At 41.2% G+C, this 20,684-nt stretch overlaps 1 protein-coding gene across 2 annotated transcripts in view; it reads left to right on the plus strand.

Annotated features, from left to right (window-relative positions):
* Positions 1-20,684, plus strand: part of akt3a (v-akt murine thymoma viral oncogene homolog 3a) — a 103,940-nt gene that overhangs the window by 72,720 nt on the left and 10,536 nt on the right. For both annotated transcript variants that reach the window (XM_066678995.1, XM_066678996.1), the window contains 8 exons: positions 1,209-1,334; positions 3,915-4,026; positions 12,175-12,319; positions 13,030-13,161; positions 14,081-14,146; positions 14,690-14,758; positions 17,007-17,129; positions 17,624-17,752. In XM_066678995.1, coding sequence (XP_066535092.1) covers positions 1,209-1,334; positions 3,915-4,026; positions 12,175-12,319; positions 13,030-13,161; positions 14,081-14,146; positions 14,690-14,758; positions 17,007-17,129; positions 17,624-17,752 — 902 coding nt within the window. The remainder of the gene's footprint in view (positions 1-1,208; positions 1,335-3,914; positions 4,027-12,174; positions 12,320-13,029; positions 13,162-14,080; positions 14,147-14,689; positions 14,759-17,006; positions 17,130-17,623; positions 17,753-20,684) is intronic.

Below are 20,684 nucleotides of genomic sequence, written 5' to 3' on the forward strand. Positions count from 1 at the left end.
TGGGGGAGTGTGGGTGGGCACCAGGTCTGGCCCCTAGCATGGTGATGTTGACACCCTTGTAATCCTGCTGTTGATTATTAGATAGCACAGGCTGTTGCACCAGAAGTTTTGCATGGTAATACAGTGACACCAGCTGCTCAGCAGATGTTGTTTTTTGTCGCTTCAGCCCGGAAGGGTTAAAGGTTTTTCAGCTACCCCCCACGGGGCACTCGTTTAGCCCCCTCTGACCACAACCCTTTTTTTCTACTACTCTATCCAGTCCTTTGTCACATGCCTTAGCTCTGTCCACTCCCAACACCTGGCTCTGAATTTGATTAGATGATACTCGTGCTGACATCCGGCTCAAAGGCAGTAAACATGTTGATGCCATGTTAATGATGTAATCCTGGTGTTTGGTCAGTGATATGAAGGCCACCCTAATCAAAATGATGTGGGAATAATCGTAATTCCCCTAAACTCAAATTTAGAAATGGACAAATGTTTCAGTTCCATAGCAAAAAGGCACAGCATAAGCTGTAGATACATCTGTGCATGCATCTGTGCATTTACAGAAGGAGGACTTGAAAGCATTGCTGTAAATATTGTAATTTGTGCACTGCTGTGTGCTCTCTATGGGGATGAGCAACAAATGTGTCCAAATGAATTCTGTCAAATGATGCAAAGTAGAAAATAGCAGTTCAGGATCTGTTTACATTAATGCAGTAAGGAGGGTTTGAAGTTTCTAAAGCAACACTAATTACAATTAAAGCTTGGTACAATATAACAATCTTTTGAAGTCTGACATTTATCAATATAACACATTCTTATAAATAATTCACTAATAATGCGTTCTCTAACTATACGAAAATTCCTTTTTTTTAAACCGCTATAGTTACAATTCAGGTCCTTTCTATCTGTCTGTACCACCAGTATACATTGATACATTTTTGATTGATAATTTCAGAAACATTTTTAAAAATACCATAACCATTTCAAATACATATCAACCTCACTTTTTTATCAGAATGAATGTTTGATCACTTTTATGTCATTTAAATAAATAAAAGCACATTAGCCACATTTATGTTAAAATTACTTTATTTATGGATTAGAAGATACAGTTCCATATGTTCGTCTGCATGGGTACTATTCAGAACCTCAGTCATAAATTAAATTCAGGTTCATCTTACGGTATTGAGTGACTGTATTGTGTCATCATCTCTCAACAGGTGAGTATATCAAAAACTGGAGACCACGCTACTTTCTGCTAAAGACTGATGGATCCTTCATCGGGTACAAGGAGAAGCCACAGGATGCGGACCTACCCTACCCTCTCAATAACTTCTCTGTTGCTAGTAAGTGATTTATGCGGAATTGCAGTTAAGCATTTGATTAGTGAGGGTTGTTTTCAACGTGAGATCCCTGCCTCCGACAGGACTACAAGGAAAATACGGAGATGGAACATCTTGCAGTTAAATTAGAGGACATCTGGGGTTCCACTAACAAATTAAATTTTAAAGTGGGCCTACTTACATTGTGTTAATGTGCTAATGTGAATCTTTTGCTTTGATTGTTTGTCTACCTGCACAGATGAACCTGCACAGGAAAATAAATCAATAATTACTGAAATGTAAAAGTAATTAGTGGTTATGTTTCTAAGATTTTCCAGTAGTAATACTGATACCTCAGCAATATTGATTAAATAACAAATACGTTTATATTTTTACATTTATAGTAAAATATCTATTTTAACAAGAATAAAATAAAATAATCCTAATTTTTTTTGTCAAATGGGCAGTGTCCTAGCTGTTTTTACCAAGACATGAGTCTTATGACACACTGCTTATAGTGTGTGTGAACTAGTGTTTAGCAGACTGCTGATCTTTTTAAAATGTCATTCAAATTAGTTTAATAACTATGTAGCCAATCATAGTCTGAATTGAAAATGCACTAATTTTCAGCTTGAAAAACTGCACTGAATAACAGTTTTTCTTTTTCATGTTTTTCTTTTGGTGCCATTAAAAAGCTAATAAACGTATCTTTTGTAAATAAACCTGCGTGGAGACTGAGACTCATTGTCATGTGTGAATATTTATAAGGGAATAATGAGTATAATATAGTTTATTGTGAGCCAGTGATATTTATAGGTTACAATTGTGTATAATATACAGTTGTCAGTGGGTGGCTGTTGACATAAAACCACTAGCATAGACGACCCCTGCCATGCGCCTAGAAATATTCAGAGCGCCTGCGCACAGACTCCTGCACGGCATGCTGGGTAACCGGTCCTGGAAGCTGGCTCTCAGACACGTGGAGTGAGCCGCCCTCTTTCCAGCCTTCCATCCGTCAGGAGGCCCAGCCAGGTTTTAATCTAAAGCCTGGAAGAGAGAGGGGTGGCCATACATCCGGCCCGGGCTGCTTTGGCAGGGGGAGAGGATTGCCACATCTGTTGCAGAAAGCTGGGAGGCCAGGTGGTTGTGGGAGGCTGATAGTCTAATGTGCTCTCTGAAATGGCATGCCTCTCTCCCCCAGCGGCCTGAGCTGCCTCGAGTCCGCTCACTCGCTCGTCCGCGCGCCCGCCTCCAGACTGCTCCAGACCCCCCCAACACACACACACACACATATGCACGCACACTGACCAGACCTGCACTGCCCACCAGACATCGCAGTCAGAATCCACCAATTAGTCTTTTTAACAATGATCGCAACATATGACAAATTCTCCATTTCAGTCCCAACAGTTTGTTCAATTAGGGAGCTCTACCACAACAGTTTATTGTCAGATTTTATGTATTAATAATTTTTTGAAAAACAGACCAAGACCAAGAACAGTGGTCATCTCACACTCCACTGTTCATTATTTTCACATTAATGTTAACTTATTTATTCCTGAAGCTCATATGCAAGATATTTTCCTGTGAATGTTAAGTTTGTTAGTGGAAAGGTCTTTGATGCTAGTGGGTCCTAATTTGCAGCAAAGCACTTGCCATGTTTGTCTCCTGATGTTTTCTGTGCTTGGCACCCTCTCAGCCTTATTTTGGACTTGAGAACGCCTTAAAAAGCTAAAGCGTGGCATGATCGGTGGAAGTCACAGCTTCTGCGGCTGTTTAATTGGCATGCTTGCTCTCCTCTGTGACTCTTGCTTCGAGCTAAGCTCGTCATCTGTGATCCTGCGTGGCAAAGCAAACAATGCTGTCAGCTCGCTCTGCTCCAACTCCTCCTGAGGTGTCACATTCCGGCTGCTGTGACCTTATTTTTCTGCCTCACAGCAGGCACCTCCAATTTTCTCCTGCTGCCCAGGTAGGAGTTACCATGCAGCGTGCAGCTTTGCGACCTCTGTGCTGACACCATTAACCTTCGGGACCGTATTTAGGCTGTGTTGCTGCATGGAGGTGGCTGGAATTGGCCAGCTGAGGGCCCTCATGACGAACTGACGGCCACTGTTCACCTGACGTCCAGTCATTGTCCCTGCTGCCATTACAATGTGCCAAGCTCAGATCACCTTCACTCCCCACCAGCAGAGATGCATTAGCAGCAGAAACGAGTGTCCACTTGTGGAGAAACAGCTGGCATGGCAGACCTGAGTGCTGTTTATGTGATGGCCCTCTATGTCCAGCTCAGCTCAGCTCTCTCCTCCTCTTGTTCTGCCTCATTCATCTCTCTGTGGTGTTGTGCAGATCTCTCCTCACCCCCCAGCCTCCCCTCAGCTAATGACCATTTGTTTTACCACGTGCTCCCCATGACACTGTTTATCACACAGAGTTCACTACAGTTGCCTGCAGCTGGCCACGCTGACCTCACTAAAAACACCAAACTATGCTCTAGTTTATAGGTCAGCTTTCCCGTTTTAGATCTTCTAGTAACTGCACAGTATGGTCTTTAACCTTAACCCTTCACATCTCTTTCCTCACTCCACACTTCATTCTATTTTTCAGAATGCCAGCTGATGAAAACAGAACGACCAAAGCCCAACACTTTCATTATTAGGTGTCTTCAGTGGACCACTGTCATCGAGAGGACCTTCCATGTGGACACTCCAGAGGAAAGGTGAGTACAATCTCTAAATCCCCAAAAATATTGGGACAGTATTTGAAATAATCATAAAATTAGTTTTAAATTGGAGTCTGCAGCTGATTTTCTTTCTGTTCAACAACACTAAATAATCAAGGTTAGGTTTGTAGCAATGCTGTTGTAACATATGCAGAATATTGAACAAGAGCGTACATCCCTCTAAGAAATGATTTAGAAGGAAACATATGCTTTAAAATGATTTATATTTTTTTTTATCTTTGTAGGTGTGAAAGCTATTCATACATTGGATACTCACACTATGACAGAACCAGGCTTATAAACTGTAACATCTATTATTTCCATAAACAATCTATAATAGTTTAGTACAGTTTTAACTTGCATGTGTGGATCCAGCCAAAAGAGTGTTAACTGAACACAGGATTTCAAGCCCATCCTTGCTCATGAAAAACTCAGCCTTTCCTTGAGTTGCCTTTTAAACCCTTGTTTGTTTGCAAGCTTAAGATGTTTTTAATATTCCTAGTCCTAAATTGGCCTTTCCTAATATTTGCATCAACAAAGTTGCTAAGCTACAAATCTTTTATCAGATAATTAATTAGCTTCTCAGTGTTGTTTGTTAAAATACAGGTCAACGGATTTCCAAATCACTGCTTTCGGTATCAATATGTATTTCACATGCTGTCACACCTTCTTTGGAACTGAGGTTTGTAGTTTTTGTAGCAATTACAACAAATGTCCTCAATTCGAATATACACAGATTGTCGTTTCACGGAGAGAAGCTTTGTGCAGAAAACAAACTTAAACAGGATGATTATTCTATCATCATTTGAAAAGCAAGCGTTAAAGACGCACTGGCCTGCATCCTCCAGCTGTTCCTTCTTTTCTCAGCAGGAGTCATGAGTACTCCGAAATACAAACAAAAAGGAAAAGCAGCGTGTGCTTTTCTGCCTCTCAGTCAGCTAGCACATGCTGACTACTGGCTATTCACTACAAGAAGTGAATCACTGCAGAGATCATTTTGCTGTGAATATATTTATTTGAGGGCGGCACGGTGGCGCAGCAGGTAGTGTCGCAGTCACACAGCTCCAGGAACCTGGAGGTTGTGGGTTCGATTCCCGCTCCGGGTGACTGTCTGTGAGGAGTTGGTGTGTTCTCCCCGTGTCCGCGTGGGTTTCCTCCGGGTGCTCTGGTTTCCTCCCACAGTCCAAAAACACACGTTGCAGGTGGATTGGCGACTCGAAAGTGTCCGTAGGTGTGAATGTGTGTGTCTGTGTTGCCCTGTGAAGGACTGGCGTCCCCTCCAGGGTGTATTCCCGCCTTGCGCCCGATGATTCCAGGTAGGCTCTGGACCCCCCGCGACCCTAAATTGGATAAGCGGTTACAGATAATGGATGGATGGATGGATATATTTATTTGACATCTGACCTTTGCAAAGTAAACACAGCAGTAGTGACTAGACCATACAGAGTGTTTTGCTCAAATAGTATATGAAACTTTGTAATTCACTTAAAATTACATTAGGAATATTATAAACACTATAAACACCTAATACTGTACGGTTTATTTTCTTTTTTTTAAAAAAACTGATACTAACACAGTACCACAGGACAGATCAGGGTGCTTGGACGAGACCACTTGCTGCCCAATTCTGTTAAGTTAACTCATGCTTGCATTGGCTAGCATGATGCTGAGTAATGAGGAGTCTGAGAGCCATCCAGAGAGAATGAGGCCAATTATCTCTTGAATTCATGGCCTCCGATGGACTTCTTTGTATGCTAATGTCTCATTCACTATGCAGTTGCATATTTCTGTAGATCAGAACTTAAACACATTCCAGCACAAACCTCTTAAATTGAATGAGTCCCCAAACTCTGGCAGAGGCCCAGTACCGGTAGGCCTACACATGAGGAGGAACAGAGGTGGCCGCTATTGGAATCATGCCAGACTTTAGATAGAGACTTTATCTCTAGTTAAAACAGAAAGAAACGAAACCCATGCTTGTTCTATGTTCTGCTCCCATTTATCCACAAAAACTTGAGAGAGCACATGTGGCTCCGGAGCTTCCCACAGTATTGTCTAAATGAGACTCACTGAGAGGTTCCCAATTTCTTATAAGCATTTGGCTCTTTTTCCGTTCACTGCATTGGAGCTTTCTTGTGAGTATCCACAACTGTATAAGAGTGACCACATACTGTGTACACTCTCTTTGTGCTGTTAACCTTGAGAACATTCCTCACATATAGATTGTAATTCTCAGATGAATGCAGGCAGTGGAGTTGTTTGGTTTGATCATAATGCTGAACCTCCAGGGGAAGCACTCTGTCTGCCTCGGGCTGCCTCTGTGGTTTTAAAGGTCTTACTGGAGGTTTTTCATACAGAGAAGTCCTTTCTTCCTGCCAAGAGTGGGGTGCAGTTGTTCTTCTCCCTATTGAGTTTTATCTTGTTTTCTTTTGTCTAATTCTCTCTATGCGCTGCAAACTGGACAGCCATTGCCTCTACATGTGTGGTCTTCTCAGCTGCTGGAGTCAGGACAGTGCATTTTTTTGTTATTTGGAGACAGAACTGAAGAATAATGCTGAGAAAGCTGGATAAAACTTGATAGGCCTTGTGCTGCCTGCAGGTTATTGCAGAAGTTGAATAATGCAGTAGTGGAATAAAGTCTGCTTGCATAATAAATAACAAATAACAAATACATACCAAAACCAAATATATGCAGCTTAAAAATAAAACCGTGCTAAATTCATATAGTTAAGTCATATTAGAAAAACCTCTAGTTAAGTCTTTTTTTTTTCATGAAAGAAATTTGTTTTGAACTAAGCTCATTGTGTTTGGGGTCTAAGGACATTTTCTCAATTTTCTGAAATTCACCTTTAAAGTACTTGTATTATAATATATTGCTCACATGTTTTATATCAAAATGTTCAGAACAATCTCAGTTCTCTCATTAAGAGAGGCCATGTGACCTAGAGCATTTTATGATGACATAATCTGTCTCTAACCCTGAAAAAAATTAAATCAGATTTTAGAAAATCTTTATATTTCTTGTGAAAACATCCCTCAAGTGGATGAATTGTTTTGGTGATTGAAATAGTTTTATCAGAGTCTTAAAACAAGTGAATCTCAAGCTTAGTGTCTCAAGCTTATACATAGGTTCGTAACTCGGGATGTACAGTATCACGTACAGTCACGATAACATGCGATCAAAAGAGCAGTTTCTGCACATTCAGAGAGTGTTTGACCATTCACATCATGAATGGTCGTATTTGATGCGCCGGTGCGTTCTTTGACCCTAAAGGATTAAAGCAACTTTAAAATGTTTTAAAAGCAGGGTTCATTTAGTAGGGTTCAAGCACTCAGTGCGTAGAACCCTATTGTTTTTGTTACGGTTTTTCTTATTATTCTTTTTCTCCTGTAAAAGTCATTGTGCGGAAGAGACCGTAGGTTGTACAGACTCCCCACTTGGAGGGTAGATGTAATTTGTGTGCATCTCAGAGGACAACAAAAATGACACTGATTGGCCTAATGGTGGCGCTATAGCGAAGTGAAACGCGTTTAGGTTCATATCTCCTACACCGTGAGGCGTAGAGACAAAATCTTTTTTTCCACTGATTCTTTGGGTCCTGACAAATCAAAAACGGGTTAGTCAAAATTTAATTTTTCCAAGGTTATTATCACGCTAATTTGCATAATTTGCATAACCTACTTTTGCGAACTAGTCCGGGGATTTTTGTCCAATTCTCTTGAGCTTGGTGCCAAAATGTTCGCAGGAGTCTGAAGGTTAATAATTATTAAAAAAAAGTTTACATTTCGATTCAATATGGCCGCCATATGCAAATGAACCTCTTTGGCTTATCGTATGTTTTACTTACAAATTTATAACAATTTAATACTTTACTCCAATGTGTTCAAATTTCATATTCTACTTCCAGATATGATTCTGAGGTAGCATGTCAAAGGAGGAGCCAATATTCATATAGGGGGCGCTGTAAATGCTACAAGTTTATATCTCAGCATCCGCAAGGCGGATCAAACCGCTGTTTGGCATGCTGCTTCTGTGGGCAAGGCTATAAGTGGAAAATTAAGGACAATTAGATTCGGGCAAAATTGTGATCGTCATCGGCCAATCAGATGTCAGCACCTGTTTCACTGCCTTAACAAGGTCCAATCATCATGGGATTTGACTGGTATGTTCCTGGGAGCACTCCCTAAGTGCATAAAAATGTTTGTAACGATAGCCACTAGGGGGCGCTATATCAAGAAAATATGATATTTCTCAGCGAAAATTAAGCGTATCGACACGCAGTTTACTTCTCTGTATACTCTGCAGAGGGCCTCACAACTTTATAGTTGCAAGTGTTGTCAAAAAATGCATTGTATTTTCTCAATCGCCAGTTGTTTAAAATTAAACCTTTTCGAACTAGTCCATGGAATTTTGCTCTGTTCCCAAATAATTGACCTTGTTAGAATCTGCAGAGCCTGTAGGTCAATAATTATCAAAAAAAGTTCAACATTTGGACAAACTTTTGTTGTAATAATAATAAATCAATAAATCGAAGTGTGTGGAGCTTTAAACATTCTTTCAGCTGTAACTCAAATAAATTAAGCCCAATCAAGACTAAATTTGACATACGTATGTAGGGCCTTACTATGAAGAAGCATATACAATATGACTCCAATCCACCAAAAGGGGGCGCTACAATTAGACAATAACTGATTAAATTAGCTTTTTTGTGTTATAGCGCCATCTAGGATTGCAGTGGCACCACAATTTAATCATATCATCTGATCCTCATACTGATCAAGCATGTGCAGTTTTGAAATTTGTGGGGAAAGCGTTTTTGAGTTCTAGGTGCATTTGTGATTTCTAGAATTCATGCTGGATCTCTATTATTTGGAGGGGCCTGTAAGCCACATATTGATGAAAGTTCAACATTTTATTGATAATTATTATAGGCCAGGTCTTTAAGACTCCACTGATAACACATATGTCCATGTTAGGAAAATATCCATAGAGTAGTACTCCCTTAAACAGTTCTAACATGAAAGACTGTAACTGCTTAGCAACACTATGTTACAGTAGTAAATTCTTTCACCACCAGATAGAACTACAAAACTAAATATTGTTTTGTTAATCTATATGGAGGTTAAGATCCTATTCACCTTCAAAGGTTAATGGTCATACCATATGAATATGAATATTTATCATAATTAAAAATTATAAAGTCTCCTATACCTCTTCAAATGACCATTTACCCTCACCAGTCAGAAAATACCCTTTGTTATTGTGATTTATCTTATTATATTGTTATTGTTTTATTCTGATGTACTGAGTTTCTGATGTTTACACTTGTTTCTCACAGAGTACGGTGTCCCATTTAATGCCTGACATGTTAAAAGGCAAGAGCTGCACTCTGATTGGCTGTAGTGCGAGGCAACCTCCTCCCCCACACCGCCTCCTGCATTTAAATGCCCACCTGCATTTAAATATTTTATTTATATTTATATATAACTACTCTATAGTGGCCTGTCCAGAGCACAGGTTGCTCTGATAGTGGCCTTCAGCTCTTCTGCATTGTTGGGTCTGGCGTATTGCATCTTACTCTTCAAAATACCCTGTAGATTTTCATTGGGGTTAAGGTCAGGCGTGTTTGTTGGCCAGTTAAGAACAGTGAGACCATGGTCCTTAAACCAGGTACTGGTAGCTTTGGCACTGTGTGCAAGTCCCAAGTCCTGTTGGAAAATGAAACCTGCATCTCCATAAAGTTGGTCAGAGCAGGAAGCATGAAATGCCCTAAAACATCCTGGTAGACGGCTGCATTGATCTTGGCCCTCAGAAAACACAGTGGACCAGCTCGAGCAGATGACATGGCAACCCAAACCATCACTAACTGTGGAAACTTTGCACTGGCCCAAGCCACACGCTTCTGATGCTGTCTCTTGTTCAAGAGTGGGTTCACACAAGGAATGCGACGCTGAAACCCATGTCTTGCATACATCTGGGCGTGGTGGTTCTTGAAGCGCTGACTCCAGCTGCAGTCCAGTCATTTTTGAATGGGTTTTATTTAACAATCCACTACCACATCTTTTCCTTCCCTTCTCCTCTCTATTAAAGTGCTTGGACACAGAGCTCTGTGAACAGCCAGCATTTTTAGCAATGACCATTTGTGTCTTGCTCTGCTGGTGTAAGGTGTCAATGGTCGTCTTTTGGACAACTGTCAAGTCAGCAGTCTTCCCCATGATTGTGGAGCCTACAGAACTAGACTGAGAGACAATTTAAAGGCCTTTGCAGGTGTTTTGAGTTAATTCACTGATTAGAGTGTCGCACCAGTTGTCTTCAATATTAAACCTTTTCACAAAATTCAAATTATAAATTGTCAAATTAAAAGAAATAAACACTTGACATATATCAGTCTGTGTGTAATGAATGAGTATAATATACAAGTGTAACTCTTTGAATAGAATTACGGAAATAAATCAACTTTTTCATGATATTCTAATTTTATGACCAACACCTGTAATATTCAAGTTTATAATAAGCACTGCTCACACATTATATACCTCACACAAAGACCCTCTTACATCACACACATCACTCAGAAACAAACACACCTCAGAGACTGTAGAACACAAGTCACAAACACAAGCACCTATTACAAAAATAATCTGACACTGCACATACCTACTTGGCTCAATTTCTAACAATTTTGCCATAGTCACAAATGTCAATACATCCTCTCCCGATCAATTCATACTACAGGAGTTGTCAGATTTGACTTGACTGCCATATTAAGCCAGTTAGTGCTTGAACCCGCAGATAGCCGCTAGCGGCTCTAGTTTATTGTTTGTAACTGCTTATCAAGTTCAGGGTCACGGTTGGTCTGGAGTCACTGGGAGCAAGACGGGAACACACCCTGGAGGGGGCGCCAGTACTTTGCACGGCAACACACACTCGCACATTCAAGGACACTTTCTAGAAGTAAATCCACTTACCAGTGTGTGTTTTTGGACTGTGGAAGGAAACACACACAGTTTCTACTAAATTCCTCACAGTCACCCAAAGCAGGGCTCAAACCCACAAACCCAGGACCCTGAAGCTGTGTGACAGCGACACTACCTGTTGCACCACTGCGCTGCTATTAAGCAGGGTTTTGTTTCTTCTGACTGCCGTACCTTGTAGTATAGACTTGAAAGTCTGACACATGAGTACGGGAGGACTTTTGATCATTTTGGAATTGGAACACCAGTGTACTTGATGATTCACCATCTCAGTGGAGGGAAAACAAAGCCATTGCACTGAGGTTGGATTTCTGACTCTCTTAAGTCTACAAAAGATACGTCCCAATGCATCCTCATAAATACAGGTGAAACAAGAACTCACCCGGGTGTTTGGAAGGTACTTTAAATGGAACAGTACTTGGGGTACGACTGATGACATTTCCTAAATCCACAGAAACATAAATACAGACAAGAACATTAATTGACATACAGCCATTGAGCAAACTGGTGATTGATTTCAGCCTACAGTTTTATTGAATTATGTCGGAATCCTGATATTGATTTACCATTTTCCTAAGGTGAAGTGGTACTGGCATACTCTTATTATTTATCTTCATAGTGTGCTGATGCCTTGCACAGCATTGTCTTCCAAAGAAGGACCAATAAAATTCTCTGGTAAAACAACGACACACAACAAGCCTCCTTGAGAGGAATTCATCATTATTAAACACACACATGGTTAGCAGTCTGAATGCACCGCTGATTCTGCACAACAGATGTGCTACACAACAAATGAAAACTCAATGGAGGGAGACAATGTTTGCAGAGAGGGGGTGGCTTTCCTAGTCAATTTGCATTATCCTGGTAAAGTGTCTGTGCTTCTGCACTGTTTGACATCGTAAATTACTGGGCTAATCTGTTTAGACCTTTATGGGAAAGCCTGATCTATTGTTTCTTCATTTAAAAGTAGTTTTCATTTCAAAACCTAGTTTCTTTCAACCATTCTTGCTTTTCAAGATTGTGGGAATGCATTTTCAGGCTTTTTACAAACCTGAAATAATTTTTTACAACATCTTGTATGTTGTAGTTCTTGGTTGTGAATCTGTATGTGCATGTGTGTGTGTGTGTGTGTGTGTGTCTGTGTGTGTGTGTGTGTGTCTGTTCTTTAAGGGATGAGTGGACAGAAGCGATCCAGATGGTGGCAGATAAACTCCAAAGACAGGAAGAAGAGAGGATCCAGTGCAGTCCCACGTCCCAGATAGACAACATTGGAGAGGAGGAGATGGACATCTCCATCAGTCACCACAAACGCAAGGTACCACCACACCATCTGTTCACACTCGGTGACCCGAATGGGTGTCGGAAGATGTGAGGCTGGAGCTTTGCTGTGTATGATATTAAAGGTTTATATGAAGTACTCGTGTTATACTGGTGTGATGATGTAATTAAAAACAACACCGAGGAAGTGTAAAACCAGTAAGTAGATTTACTTTACAAATACACTGTTTGGCAAAATGGCGAACACCTGCTCATCCAACATGACCTGCCCAGTCACATTTGCTTCATTTATATCATCTACATTTTTAGAAAGGCTTTTCACTTGCTGTGAATTGATTGTATTCATCCACAAGGACATCATTAGAGAGGTGAAGTAATTATACTGGATGATCCTGAATCACAAATACATCTCCATCTTATCCCAAGGATATAGAATAGTGCTCCATCATGTATAGAATGTATGCTGGGGAGTTTTATAAGGCTTAAGCCACCACTGGGTATTGGGTAGGATGGATCTTAGGCTCATATGATAATGATCAATTTGGTTACAGGCATTTCTATTAAAATGACAGGATGCATGTGCACAACTCAATGGCTGTGCTCACATTGTTGACACCTTAAAGTTGTTGAATTAACTAAAAGGAATCCACAAAACTTCATACATATAGTCTAGGGAATCCTAGAGACGTTTCTAATAAACTCACAGTAATGTATTATGTAATTCACGCATATTCATTCTTCTTACAGACAATGAATGATTTTGACTATTTAAAACTACTGGGAAAAGGCACTTTTGGAAAAGTCATTCTTGTAAGGGAGAAGGCTAGTGGCAAATACTACGCAATGAAGATTTTGAAAAAAGAAGTAATTATAGCAAAGGTAAGATGCTTGAGATTATTTCAGTTATTAATATGGGTGTTATAATGCATTGTGACACTGTGATATGGCAATGCATTGTGCATTCTTGAGATGTGATAGTGTATTATTTGTGTCTAATATCTACTTATTACCATTGAATACAGCTGCACTGTTTGATCAACACAGTTTGCAAACAATAAGAACCAACCAACTCACAATCTATTCACCAATTACAGCTATCTATCCATCCATCCATTATCTGTAACCGCTTATCCAATTTTAGGGTCGCGGGGGGTCCAGAGCCTACCTGGAATCATTGGGGCGCAAGGCGGGAATACACCCTGGAGGGGACGCCAGTCCTTCACAGGGCAACACACACACACACACATTCACACCTACGGACACTTTCGAGTCACCAATCCACCTGCAACGTGTGTTTTTGGACTGTGGGAGGAAACCGGAGCACCCGGAGGAAACCCACGCGGACACGGGGAGAACACACCAACTCCTCACAGACAGTCACCCGGATCGGTAATCGAATCCACAACCTCCAGGTCCCTGGAGCTGTGTGACTGCGACACTACCTGCTGCGCCACCGTGCCGCCCCAATTACAGCTAGTGAGTCAATAATGAAAATATGCTAATTACCACTTATTTGTTTTAAAGGAACACTTGGTGGTATTTTAACCTTAAAATTACAGCTTCAAAATGATGCTGTAATGATGCAAGGTGTTCCACTTCCCTGTGACAGAGAGAATGGAGCCTCTGATCAGATTTTTTAAAAGCCTCTTTTCAAATAAATAAATAAATGATAGGTGTACTACTGTAATAGTATGTCACTGACCATACAGACCAGTTGTGTGGTTCATTAAGAAAATATAGCAGAATTATTAGACAAGAAATATACATTGTCCTTTTGTTTGTCTTTCTGCCACTGTAGGATGAAGTGGCTCACACACTCACAGAGAGCCGAGTGCTGAAAAACACTAGACATCCTTTTCTAACTGTGAGTACACTTGCTTTCTAATGATTTGGCATACTGCACCCAAACATACAGTAGTTGTCTGCACCTTAAAGCCTCACAATGCTCTTCTAATATATGATTGTGTTCTCCCAAGAGTCTAATTATAATGCATAGAATAAACTGTTATAAATTAGCAGCCCAAATGTAGCTGTACATCTGTTGAGAAGTCGCCAGCGAGAGGTAATTTCTCTGACACTCCAGATGCTGTTGTGTGCCACATTTGATACACAGCAGGTTCAGAGGAAAAAAAAAACCCAAAACAATTTACCCAGCACAAGATGCTGCTAACTCTCCACCTTCACCTCTTTTCAAAGTTAGCATCAAGGCATGCGATAAAGAGCAGAGCTTATGCTCTTGAGTGTTTCATTTTAATTTGCTCTTGGGAGAAGAATGTCGCCTTTAGCGTATGGTTTGAAAAGATTTTTTTTCTTTCTCAACATACGTTTTCAATGTTTGCGAATGCAAAGACATATGCTAAGTTGTTGGGTTCTTCTTCTAATGGTGTGTCTCTGCCTGCTGTTTTAGTCTTTGAAGTACTCGTTCCAAACAAAAGACCGCCTCTGTTTTGTGATGGAGTACGTCAATGGAGGAGAGGTATGTGTGAAGTGATGTTTGTGCGTGTGTCCGTTAGGGGCTCAGATCTCTTTGTTTAAAGCTGAGGTGGCTTGTGTTTCCTGTCTGTTGCTCTGTTGTAAGGGATATTTGGAGTGGCCTAACTGCTCCAGGGAGCTGTGTTAGGTGTATTGAGAGGGTGAGTGTAGTTAGAAAGGAGTACAGCTAGAGATCCTGTGTCCTTTGTCTTTATGTTGAGCTTTATCCAAAAAGTCAGAATAATGTGTGTCAGAAATGGCATGCACCATTGTACTTTAAAGGAACAGTGGGTAAGATTTAGTGTCTTGGACTCCTCCTACAGTTGAAAGGTGTAGTGTAGGAGCGGAGGTGGTTTCCTACCCTCTTCCTGAAGTTACATAGTGCTGTTTCTGCAGTGCTGAGCCCAGAGTAGCAATGGCAGAGGCTCTGTTCTCTCTATTACAGGTCTGTGAAGCATCACAATGATTTCAAAGCTGTAATTTTAAGGTAAAAATTCTACGTAGTGTTCCTTTAATTAGTAACCAATATAGTTTTCGAATCACTGGTTTTATGAACTTTACTTATGTTAGCGATGCACAAACAGAATTGACCAAGATTAGAATTGGAAGACTTCTGCTGCTGCAAATAAGTAAAGAGTAGTTAGACAGTAAATTGTATTATCTTTTAACATATCTTTATTTAGAATAATCCTGTCAGTTTTAAGATGTAAAAAATCATGAGCTGCTTTGAAGCACTCCAGACAGGTCCTATTTGTTATAAATGACTTTATCTAAATAGTTTTACCTAAATAGGCAAGCATTTATTTCAGACTTTAAAAGGGAAGTGTGTCCTTTTAAAACCCCAGTCTTTGTCAGATATTCTCTCAGTCATTGGTCGTCTCCAAGTCCTCTGAATATGTTGATCTTCCTTTACTAAACACAATGCTACCAAGGGTGACAGGGCGAGGACAAACTCAAGTTTCTCAGATACACATGATACCACGGTCTCTTTTCACTCTGATGCTAATGCAACATGACTGGGTAGCCCAACACACCGGAGGAGAGCACAGACTGCTGTCACATCAGCTGATGAAAACTGACGATCTCCCAGTGATGAGGTCAGACACTTTAGACCTTAGCTTAGATTGCTGGGCCACTTGGGATCCCTGTTAAATGCACCTTTTTTATGTCATTGCATTGCACTTAACTTATAAATAGTTTAGCTGTAAATAAAGTCAGACATTCATAGAACTCATAATGAGTTTAGAAGTCTAGTGTTCTTTTGTTTTGCTGTATTATTCAATCATAATTGCACAATTAAACGCCTTCTGATTTCCCCCATATTTTGCTGTGACATAATGACAAATTTAAAAATTTTCAGGAATGATAATAATCGTACTTATGCTGCCTTCTTTCAGAAAGTTTCAGGTCCCTGACTTCTTTGGCACAAGTCAGAGAGCAGGGCGAGCATGTTCTGGGGCTTGGGTTTTGATAAATGAAATTCCACCATTAGTGGTGGTGTTTAATCAGGGAGGTGGTAATCTCGCACTCATTCCCTCAGCTTGTAGTGTCACCTGCTCCCCCAGCCTGGTCCAGCCAGAGCTCCTCACCTCCACGCCACCAGCCCAGTGCAGTCTGTCCTCCTTTCAGCACTGCCACATTCACAGCTGCCAGTGCACTGATGAAGGCACACCTGTCCTCGTCCACACTGCTCCACTCCACTCGCACCGCTCTGCTCCCTCCTTCCCCAGCTGATCAGCGGCCCGTTAGCGTTCCCTGGACAGTCGTATTCAACCCCGTCCCATAGCAATTAAATAGCAAAGATCCCAGCCAGGCTCCTGGGTAATTTGTAGAAGACGATTTTGAGCGAGAACGAGGGCCAGGCAGTTTGACAGGAACCCTTGACATCTGACTGGGGGAAGAGACAGGAGAACGGGGAATACTCCCTAAAAAAAAAAAAAAAAAACGAGGGAGATGATTGTGAGGGAAGGGGCGCTCCTGCCACTTTGATGGGACGTTAGCCTGTGAGCGCACTAGCGCTGCCTTTAACAAGATTGGTGTATTGATTAAAATGCTGATTTAACAGGCCGTGCCGGCCTCTCTCTGGAAAGCCGGGGATGATGCGCCAGCTGCTGTCTGGGTTCGCTGGGCGTCCTCCGAGGGCCCCGCCATCTATCATCTCAATATGGCGATGGGAGGCAGTTTGTGTTGTGTTAATTTCCTCCAATAAATCAGTAATTATTGCAATCCTGTCCCTGCTGTTTATCCTGCAGCTGTTTTTCCATTTGTCGAGAGAACGTGTGTTCTCGGAGGACCGCACACGCTTCTATGGTGCTGAGATTGTCTCCGCCCTCGACTACCTGCACTCCGCCAAGATAGTGTACCGGGATCTCAAGGTAAACAAAAAAGAAATAATAAATAAAGTTAAAAAAAGGTGGAAAAAAAAGAAAAAAAGGGAAGTAATCACACATTCTGGAAAGCCAGTTCAGTTCCTGTGCACTGCTTTTATTCCGGCATGTGGCACGGGACATGGAAAATGTAATTAAAAGCTCTAGAGTTTGAAGCTCCTTTTTTGGGCGATATCAAACTCTGCCGGTTGTGGAAGATGACACAGTGTTTTGCTCGCAGCCTTGGACTCAGTCGGTGGTAGAGACGCCAAGAAACTTGAAAAAAGGCTTCGCCATTAAAATTAAAAGGTTGAATAGCTGGAAGTTCCTTTTCCCTGCCATGCCATATGAAATGTAGATGGAGTAAATTGTTTATTCATGCAGACATCAACATGATCTCTAGTCTGTCTGAACAAGCAGTGATTCTGAGTTTAACAAAGGAATTTCCCATATTCTACGAGAGGCAATACTCACTCGTTTTTTTTCCCCTCCTCTCTCCTCAGTTGGAGAATCTCATGCTTGATAAAGATGGCCACATTAAAATCACAGACTTTGGGCTCTGTAAAGAAGGAATCACTGATGCTGCTACTATGAAGACCTTTTGTGGAACACCAGAGTACCTGGCCCCTGAGGTAACCAGCTCTCTCCTCCACCTCACTGCCTTACAGCAAAATACAGCATACACTGCAGAATTGATCCTTGACTTTATACAGTGATGTGAAGAATTTTCATGCATCTCCTTTTCACATCCCCAATACTATCCTGCACACTCACTCTAGAGGGTATATGTGACCATATCAGTGTTGAAGGTGATGCCCTTTAGTAAAGTTTCCAAAAACCTTTGCACTGTTTTTTTTTTCTTTTTACCTTTTTTGCTATATTTATAATGATGCGGCTGTGACTGTGCCCTTTTTTGATTTTTTTAGCATCTGCCTCAGGTATCAGCTCTGTCAGTTTGGTCCAGCTTCTGCTCCAGGGACTCAGAGTGTTAACACCCCACCAATTTAATCTACACTGTTTGTTTACACATTAATAACTAAGTTTATTAAATCTGTGAAAAGTTGACTCAGATGTAGTCTGATCGGGTGATCACTGATGATTGTGCTACGAAAACTCAAGTATTCATAAATTGATTACTGATTTGTATCTGGTATTTGGAGGCTTTAATTTTTTATGATGACTATAAACCGTTATTGTTTTTAACAGGTGGTTTTACGAGCAAGTGTTTGAGTGCCAACTTAGAAATAGAAACGAGCATTCACTACTTTTGAACTGCAGTTTGGTTCAGCCTTAATTCTTCCCGATAGCATCAAGGTTGCTTGTTTTAAGTGAGTGAATAAGGTCGTGTAAATAGCTCGGTAAATAATTACTGTTATGGATGTTTGCTTTTATGGTAGAGTGGGGAGGTGTGCAATTTGACAACAACGATGCCTCGTTTTCACAACAAATCGTCTCCTTCCGCAGCAGTGCTGTGAGTCAGCATGCATACACAGTCCAGGACTGTCCACTCACACCTCAGGAGCCTGCTCAAACACACAGTCACATGGGGGTATGGATTAAAAAAAAAAAAAAACATAAACCAACACAAAACAAAGCATTTCACTTGATTAGCAAGACAGAAACCGAGTAAAACATATGGACCATAGACATATTGTAAGGATCTGACAGATTATGCACAGTACCCAAACTATTCAGAATGGCATGTTGTGCTCGCTGAATTGTGATGAGACATTCGTTTTGAGTTAAAGGCATTTGATGTTGTTGCAAATTATGGCTTAAAGATTGCACCCAATTGTTTGTGAGTTTGTCTTTGAACTAATGAGAGAAATGCAGTGTTCTCGGTTCGGTGCAGCCCCCGTGCTGTGTTTTCACGGTGTGCGTTTGTGCTGTGTCTCTGGAACAATAGTCTGAACTCTCAGGTCTTTCTCCTCACCCAGCCGAGCGCAGGTTGCCCAGAATGCGGCATCTAAATCCATATTTATGGAGACGAGAGGCAGAATGGGCAGGGGGCGACAGTGGGAGAGAAGGTGGAGGTGTGAGGGGGGGTATAGATTCCACTCGAAAAAGTACAGAAGACAATTTGGCGCAGCATTTTGTTTTGCTCAGCCTGGCCGCTGTGCCAGGAGATGATTTGAGTGTTGGTTATTTTTCACAAGAGTATGTGATTGCACAAAAAAGTAGACGCTAAACAGAGGCAGATGGTGGCAGATGGGGGAGGTTGGAAGAAGGTGGCTGGGAAACCTGGAAATCTATACTGCCGTACTGGTGTAAAAATAACAGAGCACAGCCTGAGCCAGTGAGCCAAGTTCCAGAGATGCAAAGTAGAGGGGGATTAAAGAGAGAGGAAGAGAAAAAGAGAGAGAAAGTGGAAGATGAGTAGAAGAAGAATTTATTTTTCTTTCAGGGTTACAAATGTGAAAGTGGAGTAGTTTTTCTAACTAAAATATTTTGGCCTCCACCAAATCTTTTCAAGTATGAGAATGAGAGTGAAATAATCTTTAGCGTTGTGCTTTATTATGCTGCCTTTATTAATGCGCCAGCATGGAAAACCCTTGAAATACTTTGAAATTTGAAAAGTTGACTTTATGTGCTGTATAGAGGCCAAGCAATATATTGTTTTGTCAGTAATATCAGGCAATATTGGAAACCAGCGGTATCAGCTGATAATACGGTAAGTGTTATTATTTAAATGCAGCACTTCCAATATCTGAGAATAACATTATTTTACATTGAAACACTATAAAAATAATTTAATTAAAAATAAACCCTAATTCTAAATTATTTAATTATAAAAAAGGTCAGTCAGGAACCCAGGGTAATGGAACCACCTCTCACAGTGGCTTAAGTTAATGCTCATTGCCTTCAAAAAATGTGATCCTGTGAACAAACCAGAACGCCATTGGAATGTATAAGACCTAAATAGAACTCTCTGAACTTGTTTAACTGAGACGTGTTAGGCCTGGAGAAAGAAAAGCACTGCAGTCCATGATCAGAAAATGATCCCATCTGTGAAACATGGTGGTGGTACAATCATGGTTTGAGCCTGTTGTGTTGCATCCGGCCCAGGACGGTTCGCCATTATTGATGGAACAATGAGGTCTGAAATATACCAGCAAACGCTAAAGGAAAATGTCAGGACATCTATGAGCTGAATCTCAAGAATGTGGATCATGCAGCAGGACACTAGTCCTTCTAAGAAAGGTTGAAGATGAATTAATATAATGATTCAGAACGGCCACCTCCTGATCTGAGCCAAAGATAAATGTTGTAGAAGGACCTGAAGCAAGCAGTTCACAGGAGGTGCTAAGTAGACATTTGGTATATGAATATGGGTTCTATGTAGTTTGGTGTTGTTTCTTATATTGTGTGTGTGTGTGTGTGCGTGTGTGTGCGCGAGATCGTTGGCCGGCCAAGATGGGATAAGCTGATGGAGGCTGTGTTCCACTGCCCTGCTGGGGAGCTGTGCTGGTGGAGCCGCAGGCTCTCTGTCCGCTCCCTCTGCAGCCGTTCTTGCCAAGGGCTCGGTCCTGAGCGCAGCAGCCGTGCCACATGGCCGTCAGAGTG

The sequence above is a fragment of the Hoplias malabaricus genome, chromosome 8, assembly GCF_029633855.1.
Source record: "Hoplias malabaricus isolate fHopMal1 chromosome 8, fHopMal1.hap1, whole genome shotgun sequence".
Lineage (NCBI taxonomy): Eukaryota > Metazoa > Chordata > Actinopteri > Characiformes > Erythrinidae > Hoplias > Hoplias malabaricus.